The following is a 21948-nucleotide window of genomic DNA, read 5'->3' as shown; positions in this document are numbered from 1 at the left end:
GGGGCATCCACCACTTTCCTGGACAATCTGTTTCTGTGCCTCACCACCCTCACAGCAAAGAATTTTGTCCTAATATCTAATCTAAACTTGTTCTCCTTCACTTTAAATTCACTACCTTTTGTCCTATCTCTATATGCCCTTGTAAAATGTCCCTCCCCTTCTCTCTTGTAGCCCCTTTTAAATACTGGAAGGCTGCTGTAAGGTCTCCCTGGGTCTCTTCTGCAGCTGAAACCTCACAGATAATTCCTAATAAATTATTCCAGTGCATGGGACCTGCTAATATGAACAACAGCACTACTGGCAGCACTGCTTTCCCTTACTCTGTGCAAGAGCTGGATTTGGAGGGAAGAATACATCTCACCTCAAAATCCAGATCACATTTTAGATTCATTAAATATTCTGGTTTATGCACATCTTATTTTCAGCCACAGCATCTACATCCCAGGCTCATTAAACCAAATGGCCTTTGATTTTGTTTTAATGTGCTGAGCCCTGAAATGCAGCAAGAGAGAAGCAAATGCACCTCCTGTCCTGCTGCCTGTGCTCCCCTGTGACTACCTGGGGGGTGGTGATCTCCTGCAGAAACATGGCTAGGATTGATTACTTCTGAAGCTGCTCATGCACATATTGCCAAGTATGATCAGTAGGTGTCATCACCATGAGCCCCACTCTAGGAACAGAAGAAGCCTCTGGAAACCCTCTGGAACAAGGGATGGGACAGAACCAAAATACTCATCTCCTCTTGCCATTCTACTTTTGCAAAGCAAAACTTAAGTATGTGTTGTTTTGTGGAAGGCTGTGGGCAAAACCACAATGGAGCTATTGCCAACCCAGACTAATTCTGTTTATCCTGTAAAGGGTGATGAGATCATAGTGTGGCTTGCGTTCACTCAACAGCTGTTCAACATTAGCGTTTAGTCAGAAATGCTACAGTCTGGGTACTTGCATGAGGATGTGAGCTCCTATAAAACTCCTCCATGAGGCAGGAAGTCTACATGAACTGGGAGATGCATCTTTGCAAATAAGGCCTCTTTTATTCAGATCCTTTAAAAGGAGAGCTACAATATTTATAGTTGACAAACTAATTCAAGATAATCTTAAACAGCAATAATGATGTTTAAAAAAAGAAGTGCTGAATACCTACATTGCTGAGATAACATTAGAACAGCACTGTTTTGTAAAAAGAATTATTTTTAGATTTTTATTATTTTTAAAGAAATCACATGCAAACAGTTGCTTATTATTTTAGCAGTTCTCAATTAAATACAGTGACAAAAAATAGGTTCAAAAAAAGGTGCATTTTGACCAGTGTGTTCTGCTTCCTGTTTTGAGGAGACAAAACAACTGAGGTGAGGCTTTCTTGGCACCAATCATTTAACTGAGCCAGTGCTGACTTTTTCACATTTACCTTGGTGGCTCAGAAGTTCTAGTGCTGAAGCAGACAGCATGTGAGGAACAAAAATTCCCCCAGCCATGGCTTGTTAAAACACCACTGGCACTTTGCGTTTCTCTCTGTCATTCTTCTGGATATGACCAGGCAGGGTAAAGGCTGACCCTGATGCTGGAAGGCAGGCTCAGCACAGTAACACATTCCCAGCATTTGTAACTACTTCATCATCTTACAAAAGAAGGCTACTTCCCCTCAAAAGCAACTTTGATGTTTTATCTTCGACAAGGCACGTACTTGGCCTGGGATCCCGCCATGCTGAGGTCTGAAGGGTGTCTTGCATTACAGGACCCAGGCATCATGGGCTGAATAGGCTGGCTAAGCAACAATCTGGCACGAGGGGAAAAAAAAAAAAAGTGACATTGCTGGAAGAGAAGGACCAGACAAAACCCACACTGTGCAAAGAGAAACAGCATTTTCACAGGCAGGGCAGCAGGCTGAGTGTGAGGAGCTACGGTCCAGCTGCTGGCTGCGGCAGCCGCATCCTGGGCACTGCCAGGCGGAGCCGGGGGCAGCACCTGCCCTCTGGGTGATCTGCGTGCCTGACGTACACCTCATAAATCACAGTTTTTACCATTATCGTCTGCTGCGTATACGGTGCTTCAATACTATTTTACAAACTTCGCTTAAATTCACCTTGTCCTCTTCAAAGCCAGCAGCAAGGTTTCAGTTTTCATAACGCTACGGGGTGTCAGACACCGACGCTTTGGTAATCTTAATGCACCCGGGCATTACAGCAGTCCCAGAGCGGCCGGGCGCCGCGATCGCTGCTGCCGGCGGGCGCAGCCGGAAGCTCCGCCCCTGCCGAGCGCGGGCCCGGCCCGTACCTGAGCTGCTGGTCGTGGCTGCAGCCGGGGGGCGCGGGGGTGCCGCCGCGGGACAGGCCGCCAGGGGGCGCTGCGGGGCCGCCGCCGCCTGAGGCGAACGGCGCGGGTGCGGCCGCGGGTGCGGGGCGGGGTGGGGCGCGGCCACCGCCTGGCGCCAGCTCCGCGCTCCGCGCCGCCTTCGGGCCCTGCAAGAGAAGAGGAGAGAGCGGGGAGACAGCCCGACTGCGGCACCGGTGCCTGGCGGTGCCGCCACCCGGTGCTGTCACCGTACGCGAAACGACTGTCGTGCCCGCGGCTGCCCAGGGCGGCCGGCAAACCCGGCAGTGTCCCAACGACCCCCCATTAAGGCAGGAGCGAAGTTAAGCGTGAGGAGCTGCCGCCAAGACCCATGACAGGAAGAGAGCAAAGAGAAAAGAAGTGGTGTTTTTGTGTTGTTGTTTTGGTTGGTTTCTTTTTTTTTTTTATTTCACAGCATCACAGAACAGGTCAGGTTGGAGGGGACCACAGTGGGACATCTGGTCCAACCTCTCTCCTCTAGCAGGGTCATCCCAGAGCACATGGCACAGGATCGTGTCCAGGCGGTTCTTGAGAATCTCCAGTCAGGGAGACTCCACACCCTCTCGGGACAACCTGTTCCACTGCTCGGCCACTCACACAGTGACAAAGAAGTTCTTCCCCATATTCTGGTGGAACTTCTGGGAATTAGTTTCTGCCCCTTGTCCCTTGTCTTGTATTTGTTATACAGATACACACTCTGCTTCAATAGAGTCATTGTAATACAGGTATGTAGGAGGTGAAAAGCTACAGCTGGGACTCCGAAGACAATAATGCAAATAGGCTTGCCACACAATCGGGAAGCAGAAACAGGAGCTCAGTTTTCTGTGAAGGGAGGTACAACAGGTGAGTGGAAGAGCAAACCCTGGAAATGCTGAGAAACCAGCAGTATGAACAAAAAATAAATACAGTGCCAAGTCAAATAGCTTTAATAGATTTCAGTTACTGTTCAGGCTGAACTTTATTTTTGCTGTGCAGGAACCTGTTTATGTTCAGAGCCTGAGGGTTTCAAATGAAACTCAGTGTACTGTGTGTGCCATCACAGCAGACAGGCTTTGTTGCATTGGTGGTGTCTGACTGGGCTCGGGGAACAAGTATTCTGAGAGGTCTCACTATTTCAAGTTTCCAGTGCAATCAGTCAGTTTTCTTTCAGGACCACCTGAAGAACAGTAAGTCACCTACACATTTTGCGTGCCCCCCTGCTCCATTTTCAAGCTGAAACAGCTGCTCAAGTAACCCTCCTGGCTGAGGACTTAAAAAAGTAAGGTAAATGCTGTAGGGAAACCCTTTTTATAGACTGCCCTTATACAGAAGAATAAGAAAGGGAAGGCAAAGGCACAGTTACAGGACTGATACGATTTTACTTGCTTGCTAAATAACAGCTCAGCGTCTCCATCTAAATGCTTCTCTATTCAAAGAAATGATTACCTGGCTTGATATCATGCTTGCTTCTCTCAGTGACTGCTGGTTTGTTGTTTGTGAAGACGTGATTTGCCCTTGAAGCTGAGGACTGGAGACAAGCTGCTGCTGAGAAATGGCCCCTGACCTCTGCTGTAGCTGTTGTGGGTCCAGCTGCTGAGTATTGCTAAAGCTCAGGGACACTGTTGGCTGCTGTAAGATCATCTGGAAAAGAAGAGGGGAGGATTTACTTACATAGCGTGGATGTCTTGAATAATGAATGTGACAGAGTAAATCCAAAGATGCATTCTAAAATAAAGGTATCACATTTCTGGATTCATAACACATTTACTGTTAATTGGAAATCACCTATCATTCCTATATTAATAGCTCTACTGTCTCTAGTTTCTTGGATTCTTGTTCTGAAAGCGCACCCCTTACTTGTGAAACGTGTCTTGAAGGTGCAAGTCCTCTCTCCATGGGGCAGCCACAACCCTCTTAAGAGCAGTTCCCAATACATTCACTGTGTTCTGGGGCATCCTGACCAAAGAGAGGAGAGTAACTCCATGTCTTTTTAGTCCTTTTGTTTCTCCTTTCAACAGAATCCACCTGCCTTTCAGAGTCTCTTTGAATTTGTCTCTGGAAATTCAACACTTTACACCCAGCTGAGTTGTCGAAATGTTTTTAATGAGGCCACAGTCAGGCCGGAGCTCTCCAAGCTGAATGGCCATGTCCTTATCATTGACAGGATGTGTAAACAGACAGTTGCTGTCATTTATCTGATTTCCCATCAGGTAACTGTCACCTGGCGTTCTTCCTAACTGTGTCATGCATTTGGCTTGTGCAAAAGAGCTAGCAGCTCTTCTCTTAGTGCTTCTGTAAATGATGTCCTCTTTACTTTTGCATTTCAATATGAGGCTTACTTCTTTAAAAGTTATAGGACTTGGGAATTTCTGCTTTTCTAGGGGCTATTTTTTTATTACAGCTGTAAAGAGGGGAAAGTAATCTTTCAAAACCATGCATTATTAATGCTATAAGCTCTCTTTGCAGTATTTCAGACCTAGCCTTTCTGCCACCAAGGACTGTATGGAGATACACATCCCACACAGTTGACGTAATTTTTGGACCCGATTCTGATTCCACGCCACTGCTACATGTTTGGAACTTCATTAATTTAAGTGGAGCTACTTAAGTTTTCAATTAAATCAGAATCAAATTATTCTCTTCGTTATTCATCCATCAAGTCTCACGTACATGCCTAGCAGTACATCTGAGGTACGCCCTGTAATTAGTACACCTTTGTGCAGCTTACTGCTGTATTAACAATTCCCTAAACTACCATGTCCCCTCTAAGTTTTCCTGGAAAAAGCCCATACCTTTCTCCAAAGGCCCAGCATAATGTATTGCTTTTCTTTGCAAAAGTATGGCTTGATCCATCATATTTGTACTTATTTATCTAGCTTTAAAAACATGGCTTATTTAAATATGATAAAATTTTAATTATTTTCTCTGTGCCAAGATTTTACCCAAGGAAAAAGGTACAGACAAAGCTTACATTTATCAGGTGGGAGAGGGGGGCAATTAAGGAAGAGCAGCAGCTTGTTTCAGGTGATGTAGGCTAACCACATCTCAGAGATGTCTGATAGGAACAAATGGGTCAAATGACAGGGCTGGTGCTGCTGCTTGCAGCAGGTCTGAAACTAGCTCTGAGTGGATTATCTTAAAAACACTGCTCACTGAGTTTGGAGCCATTACATATCAGAAAGACAGATGGTCTTGCAACTTCTGCCAAGTAAATAGATCTTATTATGAATAAATCAAAGACAAATATCATGGAAATTAATTTTCTTGTTTATTTTCTGTATATAGAAGCTAAGCTTTGGACATGTTTAGTACATGAACTCACTTGATTAGCCCTAGCAGTGAAATGGGTTGCCACTTATATAAAATTTGATATAAAATTCAAAACAGGCAAAGCAAGTGGTGCACATCAAAAAAGTGATGGGGATGGAGTGTGAGCCCACTGGTACTGGACAGATCACTGCAAATTAAGACCTTTGGCAGGATTAGCTTGGTGTCCTCCTTATACATGGTGCGTGGCACTGGAGAAACACTCAGTTCACTCAATGTAAATTCAAAATCTATCAAGGCAAATGTCAAGCAGGGTGTGAACTTGCAGCAGACTACTTACTTAGCAGGGACCTCCCTGTGTGCTTACCTCACTTCCAGATGAAGGCCAAGGAGTTTATCCTCCAAAGAAAGCAGAGTAACCTATTTTGCAATTACTGGAGTGTGCCACTGGGTAGGAATGTGCACAGTTAACGGTTGGCAGCTAACACACCAGAAATTTAGAACCAAGTTTATCACAGTAGACCAATCTCATTTGTTCATATGTTCATACCCTGAGTGGGCTCTGAGTGTTTCATACCTGAGAACCCTCTGTTGCCTTTATAATGGCCAAAGCAGTATTGTTACCCTCTGGACATAAATGACCTGGAAAAAACAAGGTCAGACTGGGAAGCAGTAGTGGCCGTGACCCTGCAGAACTGAAGACTCAAGATGCCTTATCAAAACAAGAGTTAACCTGACAGAGGATTGAGTAGTGAAATTTACACCTGCTAGTTAAACCTAAAAGCTTAATTTGTACAAAACTTAATGTTGGTTTTTCATGATTTGCCTCTTTAGTGATAGTCCTGTCTGAATTTCCCCAAAACATTAAAATACAGCAGCTTTAAATAACAAGAGAAACCTTTTCATAAAAAAATAGAATCTCTTCCTAAGTAGATAAATTAGCAGCCTCCTAACTGTATTGCTGCTAAAGACATGTCTTGTTGGTTATTTTGTGGACTGCGAGGTCAGTGAAGCATCTTACAAACATTTTTTAATTGGCCAGATTGTTAACATACACAGCAAAGCAGCGAGGGAGAGGAGGGACCCTCTGACACTACTGCCCCCTCGTTCTAAGATAGATGGGCCCTACAGCTAATGGCTGAATCACACTGACAAGGCATCCTGAGGAAAACATCTCTTTGACTCTACCTGTCCTTTGGATAATCAGGAGATTACAGTTTTTGGGCTCATCATTACAGGCATCAAGACTCTCTTTATGTAAAATATATAAAGATGAGAAGCACAGCACTGGGAAGCTGAGATTCATTGAGTTCGAAGAGACCCTGTTTTGCAAATGATGGGTGGCTGTCGATGGTCTTGACTGTAGTTCTTGCAAGCTGGTAAGGCTCAGCCTTTCTGCCTTCCTCTGCATCTGTGAATCATTAGCTAGACTGTTCAAACTGGAGCAGACACAGCATCCTTCAGACTTCTGAGGTTACTCTTTCTGCTCTAGTCCTTCATTGTTGGGAAAAGCAGTAACAGAGATTTAATGGGGTTTTGAACACTTTTATTCAGGGCCTGCAATCCTCCCGATTGTTTCATCCTTCTCTGCAAAGGCTCCTGCTAACAGTTTCTAATGAAGACTACTGTGCTCAACATCTGTCTGTCTGGGAAAGCATTTCTTGGTGGACTGCTGTACTCAGTTTTGAAGATCTCTAAAGGAAATGGAAATCAAGCTTAATTCTCCATGGAGCTACCTGTACACTTCTGTGTGGAAGGGACTGAACCAGTAGGGATGATATGATAATAAATCAGCTAATAAGGGAAAAGCAGGGAACACTTTCTCCTTTTCAGACAATCTACATCACTCCCCCACGCTTACAGCTCTTTTAAGCACTGTATTAAAGACACCAGAAATGTGCTTGATAGTAGCCTGTTTGTTACTATGCATTTTAGCTTTGATAGTAGACACAGATCAATGTCTGCAGACATTCAGCTCCCTGAATGATGAAATCTGTGCAGCAAAGCATGTGGTGGGATTTCTGATTTAACAGTTTACTCCTCGCTGCTTGTGAGTCACAAAAGAGCTGCATGCAAAAGTATGAGGCTTTCTTTCAAATTGCTCCTAGCCAAGTCAGACAAAATTAATTCCTTGTCTCAATCTATCCCTGCATCAGCACAGTAATTTCTTTGTGTATGTTTTTTTTTTTTTTTTTACCTAGAAAAAGTGGAAGAAGAAAAAGTCCCTGGCCAGGAGTCAGTGTGACCACTCACATCTCATCACCTTGTTTGATTGCTCTGAGGAGACCATAAAGCACACTAAATACAGAGAATGTATTCTCCATCCAGCATTGCTGGATGATCCCCATCCAGCATTGCCATTTCAGGAAATATGCAGACCCCTGCATTTCCAAGCTCTTTCCATTCTCCCTGCCTCTCAGTTCTGCATCTGCAATAAGCTGGGAAATGGTAGGTACTGATACCAGAGAACTTGTAACGGTCTGAAAATACTTGGTCCAGCCTGGTGCAGTTTCCATGGGAGAGGGCATCGCCCAAATATAACTCAGAGCTACAAACTGGTAAGGGGTGGGCAGTACAGAACAACCCACCATTTACCCTCTGGGCCTCTGCCTGAGCTCCCTCTGAGTGTATCTGAGAATCTGTCCCATGGTGTTTGTGCTGTTAAATGCACCCTAATGCATATAGGAGACAGCTTTCTAAAAATAAAATGTTTCCTGCATATAGGAATGTGCTCTGAAATTATATTTTTGCCTGAATGATGAAAAAAAAAGAGAGCGTGTATGATTATTGAAGACGTCACCAGGATAGAGTAATGGTTGTCACCCAATAAAAAAGTGAGGAAGTGAGAATATCATGTCTCTTGATATTCATAAGCTTTCAGACATATGACATGATTCTGAACTGAACACCTGTTAATTGCAGAAAGACTTTCCCTTCCCATTAATCAAAGTTTGCAGAGAACCAGTAGAAGAAAAACACTGAAGCTAAACCTGGTCTCCCTGTGTGAATATATGGCACCAGGAACAGGGAGTCCTAGGTTTGGAACCCACTGTTGCTATGTCATCTTACAGCAGTGCACGTGCACCAACTTAGGTGACAAAGATTCTAATTTGGTTTCACTGGTCCCTTAATTACCTAAACATACAATCTCAATTTGTTAATGTGTGAAACTGCATTTCACAGATGCTGATGATAGGTGAGAGTCTATTTCTGAGTGGAAGTTGCAAGCAAAATTCCCACTGATTTCAGTAGGTCCCATGTTTTCATCCTGTTCGTAAGATACTCTTTGAGGCATTTGTTTCCTTGACAGAGCTTATTTTCTAAAATCATAATGTTAGTATAGTAGTCACAAAGTCCCTAGTGCCACATTACTAGCAAGGATCATTTAACCTGGCATTTATAGTTAAATTATGGGGAATATAGCAGTAATCACCCCACATTCAGAAAATTTCCATAAAACTGGATGGTTTGTCCATTTGTTGTTAAAGAAAACCTGTGATCTACTAAACTGCACTTGCTATTATTTCTGATGTTTGGTAGATATAAGGGGTACAAAGCACATACTGTACTAGAGAATTCTACCTCTGTGTAGGAGGTGTCAAAGGCAGAGGCAGAGCAGGCTCAGTCAGCTTCATCCTAAAGGCTTAAGCCTGTCCAGTGAAGAACACATTCAGATACCTCCCAGGTGTGAACACATGAACGTCAGCAGAATTTGGGGGGTTTTAATGTGACAAGGAAGTCTGAACTTTAACATTCTTTCTACTGCAGCTGCTCAGGCTGAAGACTTAGTAGATAAAGTAATAAATGCTATTGTAAATTACCCAAATTATTCTCCTCCTCCTAAGGCTGAGGTATTTCTTCCTTCTCTTTTTCCAGAGAGCTCTTAAATCTTTCTTGGCGTATGTTATTCATCAACATCAACTCATGAGGCAACATCTTCATCCAGATGAGCTAGTTTCCACTTGTCCAGATCTCCTGGACTCTGGAGCAATTTTAAGTTGCCAAGCCTATCAACAGTCACGTGAGAGAGGATGATTGACTGCCCCTTCCAGCAGTAACGTACCTGTACGCTGGAGTCTTGGACCAGGCAGAGCTGCTCCTGTATCTTCTGGAGCTCCTCCTGCTGCCACCGGATGTTGGCTTGCAGGATCCGTGTTCGCTGCTCTAGCTGGTCCTTGATGGTCTGGAACATGCTGAATTGTGCCGAAAACTGGGGGGGGCAGGAAATAAAAAAAAGAGGGGGGGAAAATTCAGTCGTTACAATACAAACAGGCCTCAGTAGAGCATTGTTCTGCAAGGAGCTACCAGTTTCTTGATTGTAAAGCACAGCTAAAAAAAAAAAAAAAGGTCTTTGTAATATACCAACATGTAGGCAAAGAAAGATCTTGTCTATTTTCAGGGTTATGCACATATATTAAATTGCCTCAGCTGGAATGATCTGATTACAACTGACAGTGTTCTGTTTTAAGGACTGTTTTTGAGAGTATGCTCCTTTAAAATATCAAGAGCATCCTAATTGTATGGCAAATTAGTGCATTATTTTCATTAGCTTGTAGTTTGGAGCCCTTAGTGTGGCATAACAGTATAATCCAGATGTGTTTTACTAATGCTTTCCTTTTTCTGCACAGAAATAGCAGTTCTGCAATGCTTTGTTCTGATGATGACTTACTAAGGCATCACACAATAGACCACAATAAACATTTTCTAGATTTGTACAGCTGAGTAGTACTTATGCAACAAGAAATACTCATTAAGTTATTTTTGTATGTGATGTAAAATTAATAGCTCAACTCAATGGAAGAAAGGCTGTTCTAAATAATAGTAAAAAATGGAGATCACTAATCAAGGTCAAGAAGCAGGTGCAACCTCCAATAGCAGCAATACTGGCACAAACTGAAATCATTCAAGAATTGTGGAGAGGATTAACAGCAATAAATCCCCAGTATTTGGTGCTTTCAGGTATGATTCAAAGTTCACCAAAGTTAATTATTACTTTAATAGGCTTTGGAATAATTGCTTTCCATAAGCTCATATTCCAAAACTAAAAAACAGTCTTTGAAAATAAGAATAAAACCCTTACAAAAAATCTTTTAAAGTTTTTATGTAATCAGGGCATCCAAGATCTTTTTGGAAACATGCAGGGCTGTGACTATAAAGGCCAAAAACAATTGCTGTGGCTTGAAAACGCTGCCCTCTTCCTACAGTTGTTCCAGTGGTTCTGTGCTAGTGGGTGAGCTGATGCTCGCTGCTGGAACCTTCCTGCTCCATGGTGCACACTGGCTTACATTGTTTCTGGCTTTGTAGTAGGAAAAAAAAGATAACAAGACACAAATGAATGAGTGCTCTGGTGCTAGCAGCATTGTACACTTCCTTAGATGAAAATTTTGGCTACTTAGAGAAAGCTAAATGTGACAGAATAGATTTGTATTGGCTAACTAGTTCACCTTAAACCAGTTAAGTATGTGAAAGTACCTTTACATTCCCTCTAGCAAAGCTGACATCTCCAAGTAAAGGGCCTTTGCCAGAGAAAGAGAGAGAACTTCAGAGGGTTTATTTCCATTTATCAGCTGGAGGATGGCTTTCCTACACAGCCTGGGAGGTCACTGCACAGAGTGGTGGCCAGGTGGAGGTCAGTCTCACAGTCAGCCCTGCTTAGGGGCAAGGAGGGCCCTCCTTAAGGGCAAGAAGGGTTGCTAAGGTGGCACCTGCAGTTGCTGGTGACAGAAGCCCTCAGAGCCCACTTTGCTTCCAGAGGCATCTGTGAGCACTCGCAGCTTGCACGGTCTGCCCAAGGAGGTGATGAGCCCTCGGCCATGCTATGACTCATGGTGCTTGTGCCTGCAAACAGCAGTGCCATCATCTGCAACCCGCTCCTCTCCCAGAGCAGGAAGATGGTGTCAAACCTCCCAAAGGAAAGTTCGTGTTACTTTGAATTGGTGTTACAGAGAAGCCAAGCAGGGTCTGTCTCTTGTTTTCTTTCTTGTCCATGTATAAAGAATTAACCTGGGGAATGGCTGAGAAGAGACCTCAGATGTTTGGGAATAAGAACAAGTGAATCAAAGGGGAATATAGTGCTGCTTGTAGCCCAGCCTTTTGGTTCTGAAGAGTCCCAGGTATCCTGACTTCAGGAGTGGAATGATGCTATGAGGAAGAAGTCATAGACGAGATGCAGCTAATTCCCACTTTAATCTGGGTCTGTACAAAAAGATCTTTTAAAAAGACACATCTTGTAATTTACTTATCTCTACATGAACTCTTTTAGTGACGACTGTTTTTAAGTTTTTAAAAGCATCCTTGTTAGAAAAGGAATTAAAAACAGTTTTAGCAAAGAGCTTCATTTTAACTGCTCGGCTTGGTGATGGCAGACTTTTGATTAACATGCAAATTCCTTGAAGACTCTTTGAGAAAAAAACTTGATTTTCTTCAATTGATCGATGTAAGGAATTTGAAACCAGGTAATTTCACAATCACTTTACACCTCAACAAGAAACAAAACCCATTTCCAGGCTTTAGTTTTAAATTTGAATTTGCTTTGTAAAGTTGCACACAAGAATATATTGCTGTTGATTTAAAATTATTATTCCTTATGTTTTTGGTGCAGGTTCTTATATTTAGCATATTCATCTTATAGTGTCTTTTTGTTCTCTTTTTCACATGCTTTTTGTGTCAGTATACTTAACATCAACAATTAGCTGGTATATTGGAGTGGAAGCTATTATGGATGAAGACAAGGAACTTTCTCTTTTGCTTTTCTCCTTTTCTCACTCTAACCCCCAAATTGATGATAACTCTAACCATGACCCCTGTGATTACAGAGCTTCTATTGTTTTTGTACAATGAGACACTAACAGCAATTGACCTGCACCAGAGAGTATTTATCTCAAGATCATTAACCTTTCTACTAATTAAGGGAGAAATCTCTAATTGTATAATAAATTAAAAGAGCTTAACTCAAAACATTCCACAGAAAACACTGCCCAGTTTTAACCCTGCCATTGGCATCAGATGAAGTTGCTCTTCATCTCAGGTATTTACAAATGTCCACAAAATCCTTAGAAAAGTGCATGTAATACACAGAAAAGTGTCATCTTCCTAGTTACAGTCAAACAAGGGAGACTAAACCTGTGAGATCTCTATAGCTGCACCAGTTTAATCAAGGTTTGTTAATGCAGGCAAAAAAACCCCAAAACAAACAAGCAAAATCCCACAGCAGTAATTTTAATCTGGTTTCTTAAAAAAAAAAAAAAAAGTAAAGTGATGCATTTGGGATCATGTCAGCAGATGTTCTGGTAGCAAGGGGCTCAATGTACTGTGCTGGTGATGGTCCAAGGAGGCTGTACAAACCAGGAAGAAGGACTGGCATTTCCGTGCTGTGATTCCTCTCCTCCACCATGGGCATCTGAAAGACACCAGCTGGACTATGCCGAAGAAGAGGTGTTTTCTCCACTGAGTGCTACCCTAGGATGCCGGGGTTACTCCCTTTCTTTAGATGCTGGGGGGCTGCAGCCAGCAGAGGTGACCTATGACACTTGTGTCTGTCAGGATGGTTCCTCCTTTCAAATGTGATGAATAAAAAAGAACGATCTCTCAAGACATTCTGTTCCTACAAGTGTAATGACAGTAGGTAGCTGGGTGAAGAAAAGAGACCCTATTTGTTTTTTACCTCAGTTGCCTTTAAAACTTTCTTTTCTGCCTATCTTCCAACTCTCTTTCAATCCTTCTGGCCCAAGAGATGAGCCATGTTTCTTGCTGGAGATATTCAACAGAGTTGTGAGAGTGTAAAAAATACCAGATTGTTGTAACTTCATGAAATCTTTAGCTGAGCAAAGGAGAGCAGAATCCACTCATCCATTCCTCCTGTGGGAAAGGCTGGCTCCATACACCAGCCCTGCAAGTCACAGCCCCTGGGAAACTGGATTTTATTAGTTTTGCAGCTCACCAAACAACTTGTTCTTTCTTTCTGTCATCTGAATAACACCTGCTCAATCCCAAACAGATTATTAGTGTTAATTATTATTCAGTCATCAACATCCGCTGTGTTGTAGGAGATTTTAATTTATGACAATGAGGAAGGCAAACAAACAAATATTCTAATTGGGAGCACTTGGTTTAAAGTAAACCATTTACATTCAGGTGACATCCAGGGTGACACTGTGCTGTCTGTTCCTTCACACAAGCAAGGCAGAAGCAAAAATCGCATTTCAGTGGAAACAAAACCATCACAGCCTTTGCAGAAAATAAAACTAGTCAAAGTTCAAGCAGATGGTGCCCAAGGCAGCAGCTAGCTGCTTGCTGCAGACACAGTTGTGGCCACTTATAGTGTTTTCCCTGCTGCTGCCATCCTGTAGCCAAATGTTAGCCACAAGGACACCCAAGGCCTTCCAGCTCCTGCCATCAGTCACTTCAGCTAAAGACAAGTGGCAGAAAGGCAGCAGGGGGAAACCCGTGCAGCTCCTCCTTGCGAGCTGGCAGCGGGGCACCTGGCCACACTATTTCTACAAGCAATGAGCCTGTGTTCTACCACTAAAGTGCTGGGAAACGGTCAGCTAGGAAACCAAGGAAATGTTCCTGGTGGGAAGCACATGTACCTGATTTAGTCCCTCACTCACCTAAGTGCTGCAGGGACCTTTTTCATTTAAATAATTAATTATCTTGCTGTAGGCTAACTTGTTAATTATTTTAAAGTGGGACATACAGCATAGTATTGTAATATTCCTAACAGTTTACAAAAATCACCCAAGAGTGTGGAGATTTGGTACTCTCCGCAGGCGTTTTTCTATGGAGTGTGAACATCAGCAGCCTGAGCTGCAATGTCCTGGTGTTATTTTCCTATTCCACGTCAAGCTTCATCTTGAGCTTTGCTGGGAGCACTGCTGTGACTGCTGCCAGAGGGCTGCCTGTGTAGACAGACTCGAGTCAGCCCTCTTCCACTCACCAAGATTTAGGTGAATCAAAGAGGCTTAACCAGTGACTAGATGGCACTCTAATTTGTCAGAAAAAAAATGGAGCTGGTGCACCAGTAAGAGTCTTTTACTGGGAAGGGACAAGGCAGCAGGGCTCTTGGTAAACAACTGGAAAGCTTCTTTTCACAAAGAGCTTTCATGGAAAAGAAAGGGACGTAGAAAAAAGTTAAACAAAACACATGGAGGCTTATAATACATAAACTAATTGATGTTTGAAAATGCATTAATGAATAACGGAGAGAAGTATCTGTAAAAGAAAATGAATGCTCAGAGCAGATAATTGATATGCTGTTTATTCACTGTGTGCTAGCGTGGAGTCATGAAAAGAATATTAAACATGCAAGATAAATGAGAATTTGTTATTTTAAAGCCAGGATTCTCAGGACTTTATATGTTGTATGTGCTACAGAAATAAACCTTGGGATCTTGTGGGTGAGTATATGGTATCAATGGTAGAAGCTGTCTAGGTCCAGAAATATTCAGTCATTCCTAAAATCAGAGGATGACGGGGTGTACCATCACAGCAGGACCACAGGAGAAAAACAACATGCTGGGAACATGGTACTCAAATTTGTTTCTTCAAAATCCACTGCAAATGTAACCCTGAGGTGACTTTTTGGGCCATCAGCCACTTTTGAGATATGAATTAATAGATTGGAGGAATCTGAAATTTGTCTTCAGTGGCTTCCTCACCATTACTGGCACACTGACAAAATAGGTGTTGTTGAATTTGCTTGTCCTTTACTGCTGGTTAGTTCTGCATCAGCACAGCCAAACAGGTGTTTTTAGCAGGATTGGGTGTCTCTGTTAGTTTTGGTTTTAATTCTCATTGTGAATCTGATCTTGATGGGACCTGGTTCTGTAAAAGCCAAGTTGAAAAGTCTTTTTCCATCTCTTTTTTGTCCTCCTGTGAAATAGATGTGTGCACACCTGAACCTACATGCACCTGGGCATCTGAACACCTGCATGCAGTTATATGTTTAAACATACAAGTGTACAATTGAGATTACTTTCCCACAATATTTTAAGTGTTTGAGAGTCTGGATTTGGGGATTTTAGTTACTACAGAGGTAGCCTAAAAGCCCCAAAATGAGAAAATATCAGGAGATAAGCAAGTGACCTATTCCACTTCCAAATCCCCAACTAACCTGTGCCAGAGGTGCAGGCTGATTTTGCAGAGTTGCTTGAGGCAGCAACTGCTGTGGGAGAAGCTCACACGGAAGTTGAGAAGGCAAAGAAACCTAGGTTAAAAACAAACAAACCAAAACTTTATTTATAAGTTTGGCTCCTTTAAATTTGAGGTTTCTTCTAATGCCGTGGCTTCTGTGTAAGTTGTTTTTAATTGCTAAGCTGCGTATGTGGCACATGCTGTTACACCCTCTGCCTATTTCCATGATTCCTTGTGAAGTTACCTGAAGAGCAGTAGGTTGGCTGAGTCTATGCACGGATAAATCCTGCTGTGTGCTCGGTGTTCTTGGCAAGGGAGTGTTAGACTCCGTAATCAGCTTTGTTGGTGTAGCTGCAAGAAAAGCACTGGTGAGATCTTACGTGCTGGAAATCAACCCTGTTTGAAGTGGGAAATACGACAAGACCTGGGTAGGAATTGCAATGGCCTGGCTAAATTCTAGTGGGAGTCATGGCTGTTCTTGTTGACTTCAATGGCAATAAAATTAAACTGATAAGGAGGGTCTGGGCAAAGATAAAAGTAAATGAGACAGATTATTTGATTCTATGCTCCAATGAGTAGTGCAAAAGAATCCATGAACTGTTCTAAACCAGCTGGAACTCCCTTTATAGGGTCAAATAACTGTAAAGTTAGGTTAGCTCATTGGCTTTTTTTTCCAGACCAGGATGCAGAAAGAGTCAACACTGGAGCATCCTAAATCTTGGCCAGAGGAGAGTCACCCACAGGCTGTTACTACTCCTGTAAGTCTAGAGAAGTCTCATATTGCTCACTCTGGTGCCCTCAAATCTAAAGACAAAATCCTCCTTTTTGTAACAGATTGAAACAGCACATTTCACGTCTAGTCCCACTGCTCATCTTCCAGCCTTTGGGTGGTTGTGCTAGAACCTTCCCTTCTGCACATTACCATTTCAGCTTTTGCACTTCTTTGTCAGTGCATATCATCAATACCTCATAATTTACTGTTAAGTTAGCAGCTCTGGTATATAAGCACACATTCTTTAACTTGGCAAAATTAAAAACAATTCCATAACTCAGGAATGCCACTCACATGCTGGGTCTGACTTGGGTGTGTGGGAAGATTTTGGAGAGCTCCTGGATGATACTGAGGGTGTCCGACTAGCGCTGAGGATTGAGGCACCAATATCAAGTGCATTAAAGTGCTGTTCAGGATCCAAGCTGGCGCCACTGTCCTAAAACAAACCACAAAAGAAGAATAGCTATTGCATCTGTCAGAGGTAAAGCATTTTGAAATTTAGTAATGGTTGCACACCAATTCTTTAGCAGACCTAAAATGACTTGAGCAGAACTAATCTCAGGTAGGCCAGCAGAAGACCTGGACAAAGGCATCAGTGCCCCTTCCAAACAGCATCAAACCAATGCATTTTATAAACAACTATCACTGACTTAGAAATAAATAGCAAGCTACTGCCATAGTCACTTGTGCTTTCAGATGTTTTTCTGAATCTTTCTTTTGTGTTCAGTTGGATGTGACAGCAACTGCAACTTCTGTGAGACACTTGGTTGTGCACTGAGGACGAGCTTTGCTGTCTTTCCTGAAGAGATCACTGAGATGTGGCCAAGAGGGCTGGCTACCAGAACTTGTCCACATGAATCTTTAAACCGTAGCACCTTGACATGGAAAAGTTGAGATATCTCATACTGCCCCTGACCATGTTCCACTTAATATGTGGCTGTTACTGATCTCCAGGTTTACGCTTTCATAAACTCATCTAATTTATGTTGAAATTGTTCAAGTGGGCAATGAGTTCTGAAGTTGAGAGAATCCACCAACATTGGAGAAAGACAATGCTGGAGTCTTCAGTGACGTAAACATAGGAACAATTTGTGATTACTACATAAATTAATGAAGAAAGCTTTTCTCATTGTACCTTTAGTGCTGAGGACACAACCTCTGAGGACACTTCTTCCAAGCCCATCTCCTGTCTCCTCTCCACCCGAACATCTGCATAACTGAATGGAAAACATAATTCTATGTATCAACATGGAACTGCTATATTTCTTAAAACGTGCGTTAAGAGACTGGAGGAACAAATTACTGTACATTTTATAGGTTAAATGAATAGCTGAAAAGTGACTTAAGTCAATACGGAATAACATTTGAAATTTTCAGATTTTGCTCTGTTTTTATCTTCTTGAAGTCAAGATGCATATTAAAGAACTATATAAAAAGGTCAAATTCACATCCTACAACCACTTTATGACTTCACTGGGAAGCTTCTACACATCTCTTTAAAAACAACATAAAGATTAGAGGAAGTGAATATTTAAGGGATCTGTCTGCTCTGTATTTTTGCACAAAATGGAAAAATGCTATGCCCTTAAACTAAAAATAAAAAGAAATTAAGCTTAACATAAACTAAGGTTTAGTCTGATAATTTTTCTACAATCACCCTATTTCCTTCAAAAAGTTCAGGCTTAATTTTTTTGTTATGTAAATGATCTTATATTTTTAAAAGAAAATGCTGGCAGATACGAGGATGCTCCTATTTTTCAGTCCTTTATGTCCTGGCTGGTTGATAGGATTTTCCATACCTTACCACCATGTGTGTACACACAATGAACTCTGGCTTGGAGTTCCACTGATGGTACGTGATGTAGTAATGGGTCTGGAGCCAGATCCACTGCTGTCCTTTGGTCAGAAACCGATAGCAGCACGACTTCCCCTTGCCGAACTGCATCACTGCCAGCAGAAAATACACACAGCTTGTAGCACAATTTCCCACATGAGAATGACATGAAATGTGACAAAAAAGTGACAAAAATATCTGTCACAGGTAGACAGGAATATAAGCACCAGTTTTGAGTAAGTGCTCCTCTCAGCCTCCTGACAGACCAAAAATCATAATGATTAGTAGGTATCTTCTTCTGACACTTTGGATGGTACATTCCTACACAGCACAATTAACCTTAAGTATGGACACAAATGAATTAGTGTCTGCTACAATTTAAACATAGATCTTACCCAGCTTTATGTGCTGATCACATACTGCTTAATTAGACACCTGGGATTATTTTCTATGAGTGATCATCTTAAATACTAGACCAGAAAAGTACAGACAAAAGTGCTTGAAAGGATGAGTATTGTGTGCAGATGGATTTAGAATGAGATAAGCATAGGAGATAACACTGTGCAAAGACAAAAATAATTTGGAAGAAAATTTCCAGACTGACAAGAATTCAAACTACAGTAAACCAGGGTGTACTGAAGGTTTTGAAAATTCACCAACCAAATTAATCTCTGCTTTTCCCCCCTGGTGATTTCAAGGGGTTCCCAAACATCCACATATTTAGCCTTTCTATATTTCAATGTCAACATATAAAAACTAATGTTGGCAGGACACCTGCAAGACAGGCAGAGGTGGTAAGCTGAGATGTTACAGCCAGTTCTGTAAGCAAATATTTGAAAAGCATTGCCTTATTTTCTTTACTAAGTGAGTTTTTCAATTAAACCCTAATAGACTGTATTTAAATAATCACCGCTAATCCCAAATACACAGTGAACAACATTAGGGGAAATAATTCACAAGAATTGCTTGAACTATTTCTGCATACTCTTTACTAATAGAACAGAGGTCAAATCTGGCATATTTTATCCATTCAGTGAGTCTCACTGACTGCTTCTGGGGATACAGAAGATAAAATTGTATTTTTCAGATCTTGGTAAGTCTGTCCCAGACGCCAATCAGCTGCAGTGCCCACAGTCTGCTACAGCTCTGCTAACATATACAGGCTGAAGCAAAAGTCAAACCTCCCCGTCCAACCAACATTTCACTGAGGTGTCCCAGTGACTTCCCAGGAACCTGGGCTATGTGATACTTACAGTGTTCATGGCACCTTGCTAGCAGCTCTAGGTCATCTATGTGGTAATAGTCGTAGCCAGAAGTACCCAGCACTTCAAAAGGCAAGTACCCGATAATCGGCGGTGCTCTGCGGTTGGGCACAACACGAGTCCATCAAACACAGAACAAACAGTTCTGCATGTTGATGCGGAGATGCAAACAGTCCACATCTACTTTCACTTATGAGTGCATAGTTGTTCACCTCAGGGGGCTGGATCCTGACTTTCCCCCAGCTGGGCACAGCAATACCAGCAGGAAGCATCCCACTCAGACAAGACTATGACAACACCCCTTCTTCAAGGAAAATGTAATTGTGGAAAGCAGTCCAGCTTCTCAGGGACCTTTACACAGGAATTGCTTTACACAGGAATCTGCTGTTAGAAAGCCATTCCTTGGCTACTGCTTGGTCAGGGACTCTGTGATGGCTCCTGCAGCCCTTACATGGGGGAAAATGCGTGGGGAGGTGTTTGGAAGCCATCATCTGCTGGGACTTGGGGGATAAGAGAGGAAATCATCTGTGCTGCTTTCCTCTAGGTGCCTGGAGAGCTCATCTGTGGCATGCCGAGGCACTTGCTTTGTACCTTTGCCAGCACAGATGCCTCAGGCCAGCATAGACTTTCCCTCCGTAACTCAGTGGGAATTGCACACACACAATCAATGACTGCATTTGGAAAGAAGGATTTCTGCAGGTGTATAATAATTAGATCATTTTGCCATGTGACAGACTTTGGTCTGTTGATAATTTTAAAGGAAGGAAGAACAAGCTAATCACAAATTCAGCTGAAGAAACAGAGTAATTTTGTTTTAAAGGCCCATTAAAAATAAAATCACAAGTAAATGTAAAATAGTAAGCATCAGCTTTTGCAGGAATTTTGGTGGCAGCCCTCCTGTTCACGATTTAGATGTAAAATGGAACACTACTTGAGAGAACAGTACTTGTGAAATAGTAGTAGAAAAGCACCAAACACAACCAGCAGGGCTTTTCTTGTCACCAACCTGTGATCCAGGAATAAAAATTTCCACTCCAGACTGTGTCTTGATGTGAATTCCTCTAGCGGTTCTTCTACAATGCACATCTCCTGTCCAATGGAGAAAACTGACTTACTGAGAGTTGGAGCTTTCCCCCTCCGTTTCATCTAGCTTTTGTTAGCTATAAATACATGGTGCATATGAGGAGAAAACAGAGGATTCATCCATTTTCTGGCCATTCCAGAAAGCAAACTATTGTATTTATCAATGCCAACATTTTTTATAGGAGATAAGGAGAAGACCTTGTAATGCACGCGTACTTAAGAGCTGAGACTGTGCCTCAGGGTGCCAAAACTTTTTTGGCTTTGAACTGGTGCCTGGTGTGTGATGGTTGTGGGCTTTCCCAGCATCCAGCCTGTGCCTGATCCCACCAGGGCTTGCCACATCTTGCTTCACTCCCTCTGTGTTACTAAAGATACCCACCACCCTTGGTCCTTTTGGATGTCTGCCCTCCAAGCTCTCAGAAATGGGGACACTGTCCTTCTCCCTCAGTAGCTGCAGAGGAGTAAATCAATGCATTTCCATGGAGTCAGCCTACATGGGACCTGTCCAGTGGGTAAAAGGGGTCAGTGTTGCCTTGCACTTCACTGCCACAGCAAACAAGCTGGCTCTTAAGATTCACAGCAGCCCTCAGTGCTCATGAGGATGATAATTGATCGATAATTGAGTTACGTGAGGCAGGGCACAGGGCTGCCTGTGAGGCAGGACAGCCTTGCCCCAGAGAGATGAGGATCAGGAGGCAGTCAGTGGTGGTCACTTGCTGGGTGGAGGCAGGAATTGAGAGCTGGATGTTAGCCCCATGGCCACCTCGCTGTCCACTCCAAGCTCTCCTCTGCCAACCTTTTCTCTCACTGGGTGCTTTGCAGGGGCAGATGCAGCTCCACAAGCTGCCTAGAGTCAGCCTAGAGGCTCCTGGACTGCGACTTCCCAGTATCAGCATTCTGGATTTGTGGCATCCAGGGTTCCGGTGTCCTTCAGGTCTCTCCTGCATCCTCACTGATAAGGACAGCATGCCCACTGGCCCCCAGTGCTGCTAATTCCCCTGCTCCCTGATGCCACATCCCCCCATGCTATGGGCTCAGTGACACCTTCCTATCATTTCCATTACTGCTTCTGTCTCTGCTGTCCCTCAGGCACAGGAGACCACTGATGTTTTAAACCTTGTTGGGACCAGAGGACAAGCTGAGGTGTGCTGCCATCAAGCAATTCTTTGAAGCATATCAATGCTGATGAAGTTGTTTGAAGTCTCTAGCGTGCAGAGGCAAAAGGCTTCATAAACACCCTAAATTCTTCTCGCCTCTCCACCCCCCTCCAGTTTAGGCCAAAATCCATG

General features: G+C 42.8%; 1 protein-coding gene across 1 annotated transcript in view; it reads right to left on the bottom strand.

Annotated features, from left to right (window-relative positions):
• Positions 1–21948, bottom strand: part of NPAS2 (neuronal PAS domain protein 2) — a 52825-nt gene that overhangs the window by 1772 nt on the left and 29105 nt on the right. Inside the window, exons 8-18 of the mRNA XM_062515033.1 lie at positions 20583–20665; positions 19568–19674; positions 18280–18427; positions 17616–17697; positions 16775–16916; positions 15953–16059; positions 15689–15781; positions 9641–9787; positions 3757–3951; positions 2275–2459; positions 1685–1777 (exon numbers count right to left, since the gene is read on the bottom strand). Coding sequence (XP_062371017.1) covers positions 1685–1777; positions 2275–2459; positions 3757–3951; positions 9641–9787; positions 15689–15781; positions 15953–16059; positions 16775–16916; positions 17616–17697; positions 18280–18427; positions 19568–19674; positions 20583–20665 — 1382 coding nt within the window. The remainder of the gene's footprint in view (positions 1–1684; positions 1778–2274; positions 2460–3756; positions 3952–9640; positions 9788–15688; positions 15782–15952; positions 16060–16774; positions 16917–17615; positions 17698–18279; positions 18428–19567; positions 19675–20582; positions 20666–21948) is intronic.

This window comes from Cinclus cinclus, chromosome 2 (genome assembly GCF_963662255.1).
Source record: "Cinclus cinclus chromosome 2, bCinCin1.1, whole genome shotgun sequence".
In the NCBI taxonomy this organism is placed as follows: domain Eukaryota; kingdom Metazoa; phylum Chordata; class Aves; order Passeriformes; family Cinclidae; genus Cinclus; species Cinclus cinclus.
The sequence above is the reverse complement of the archived record's forward strand: the minus strand, read 5'-3'. Positions and strand labels throughout refer to the sequence as shown.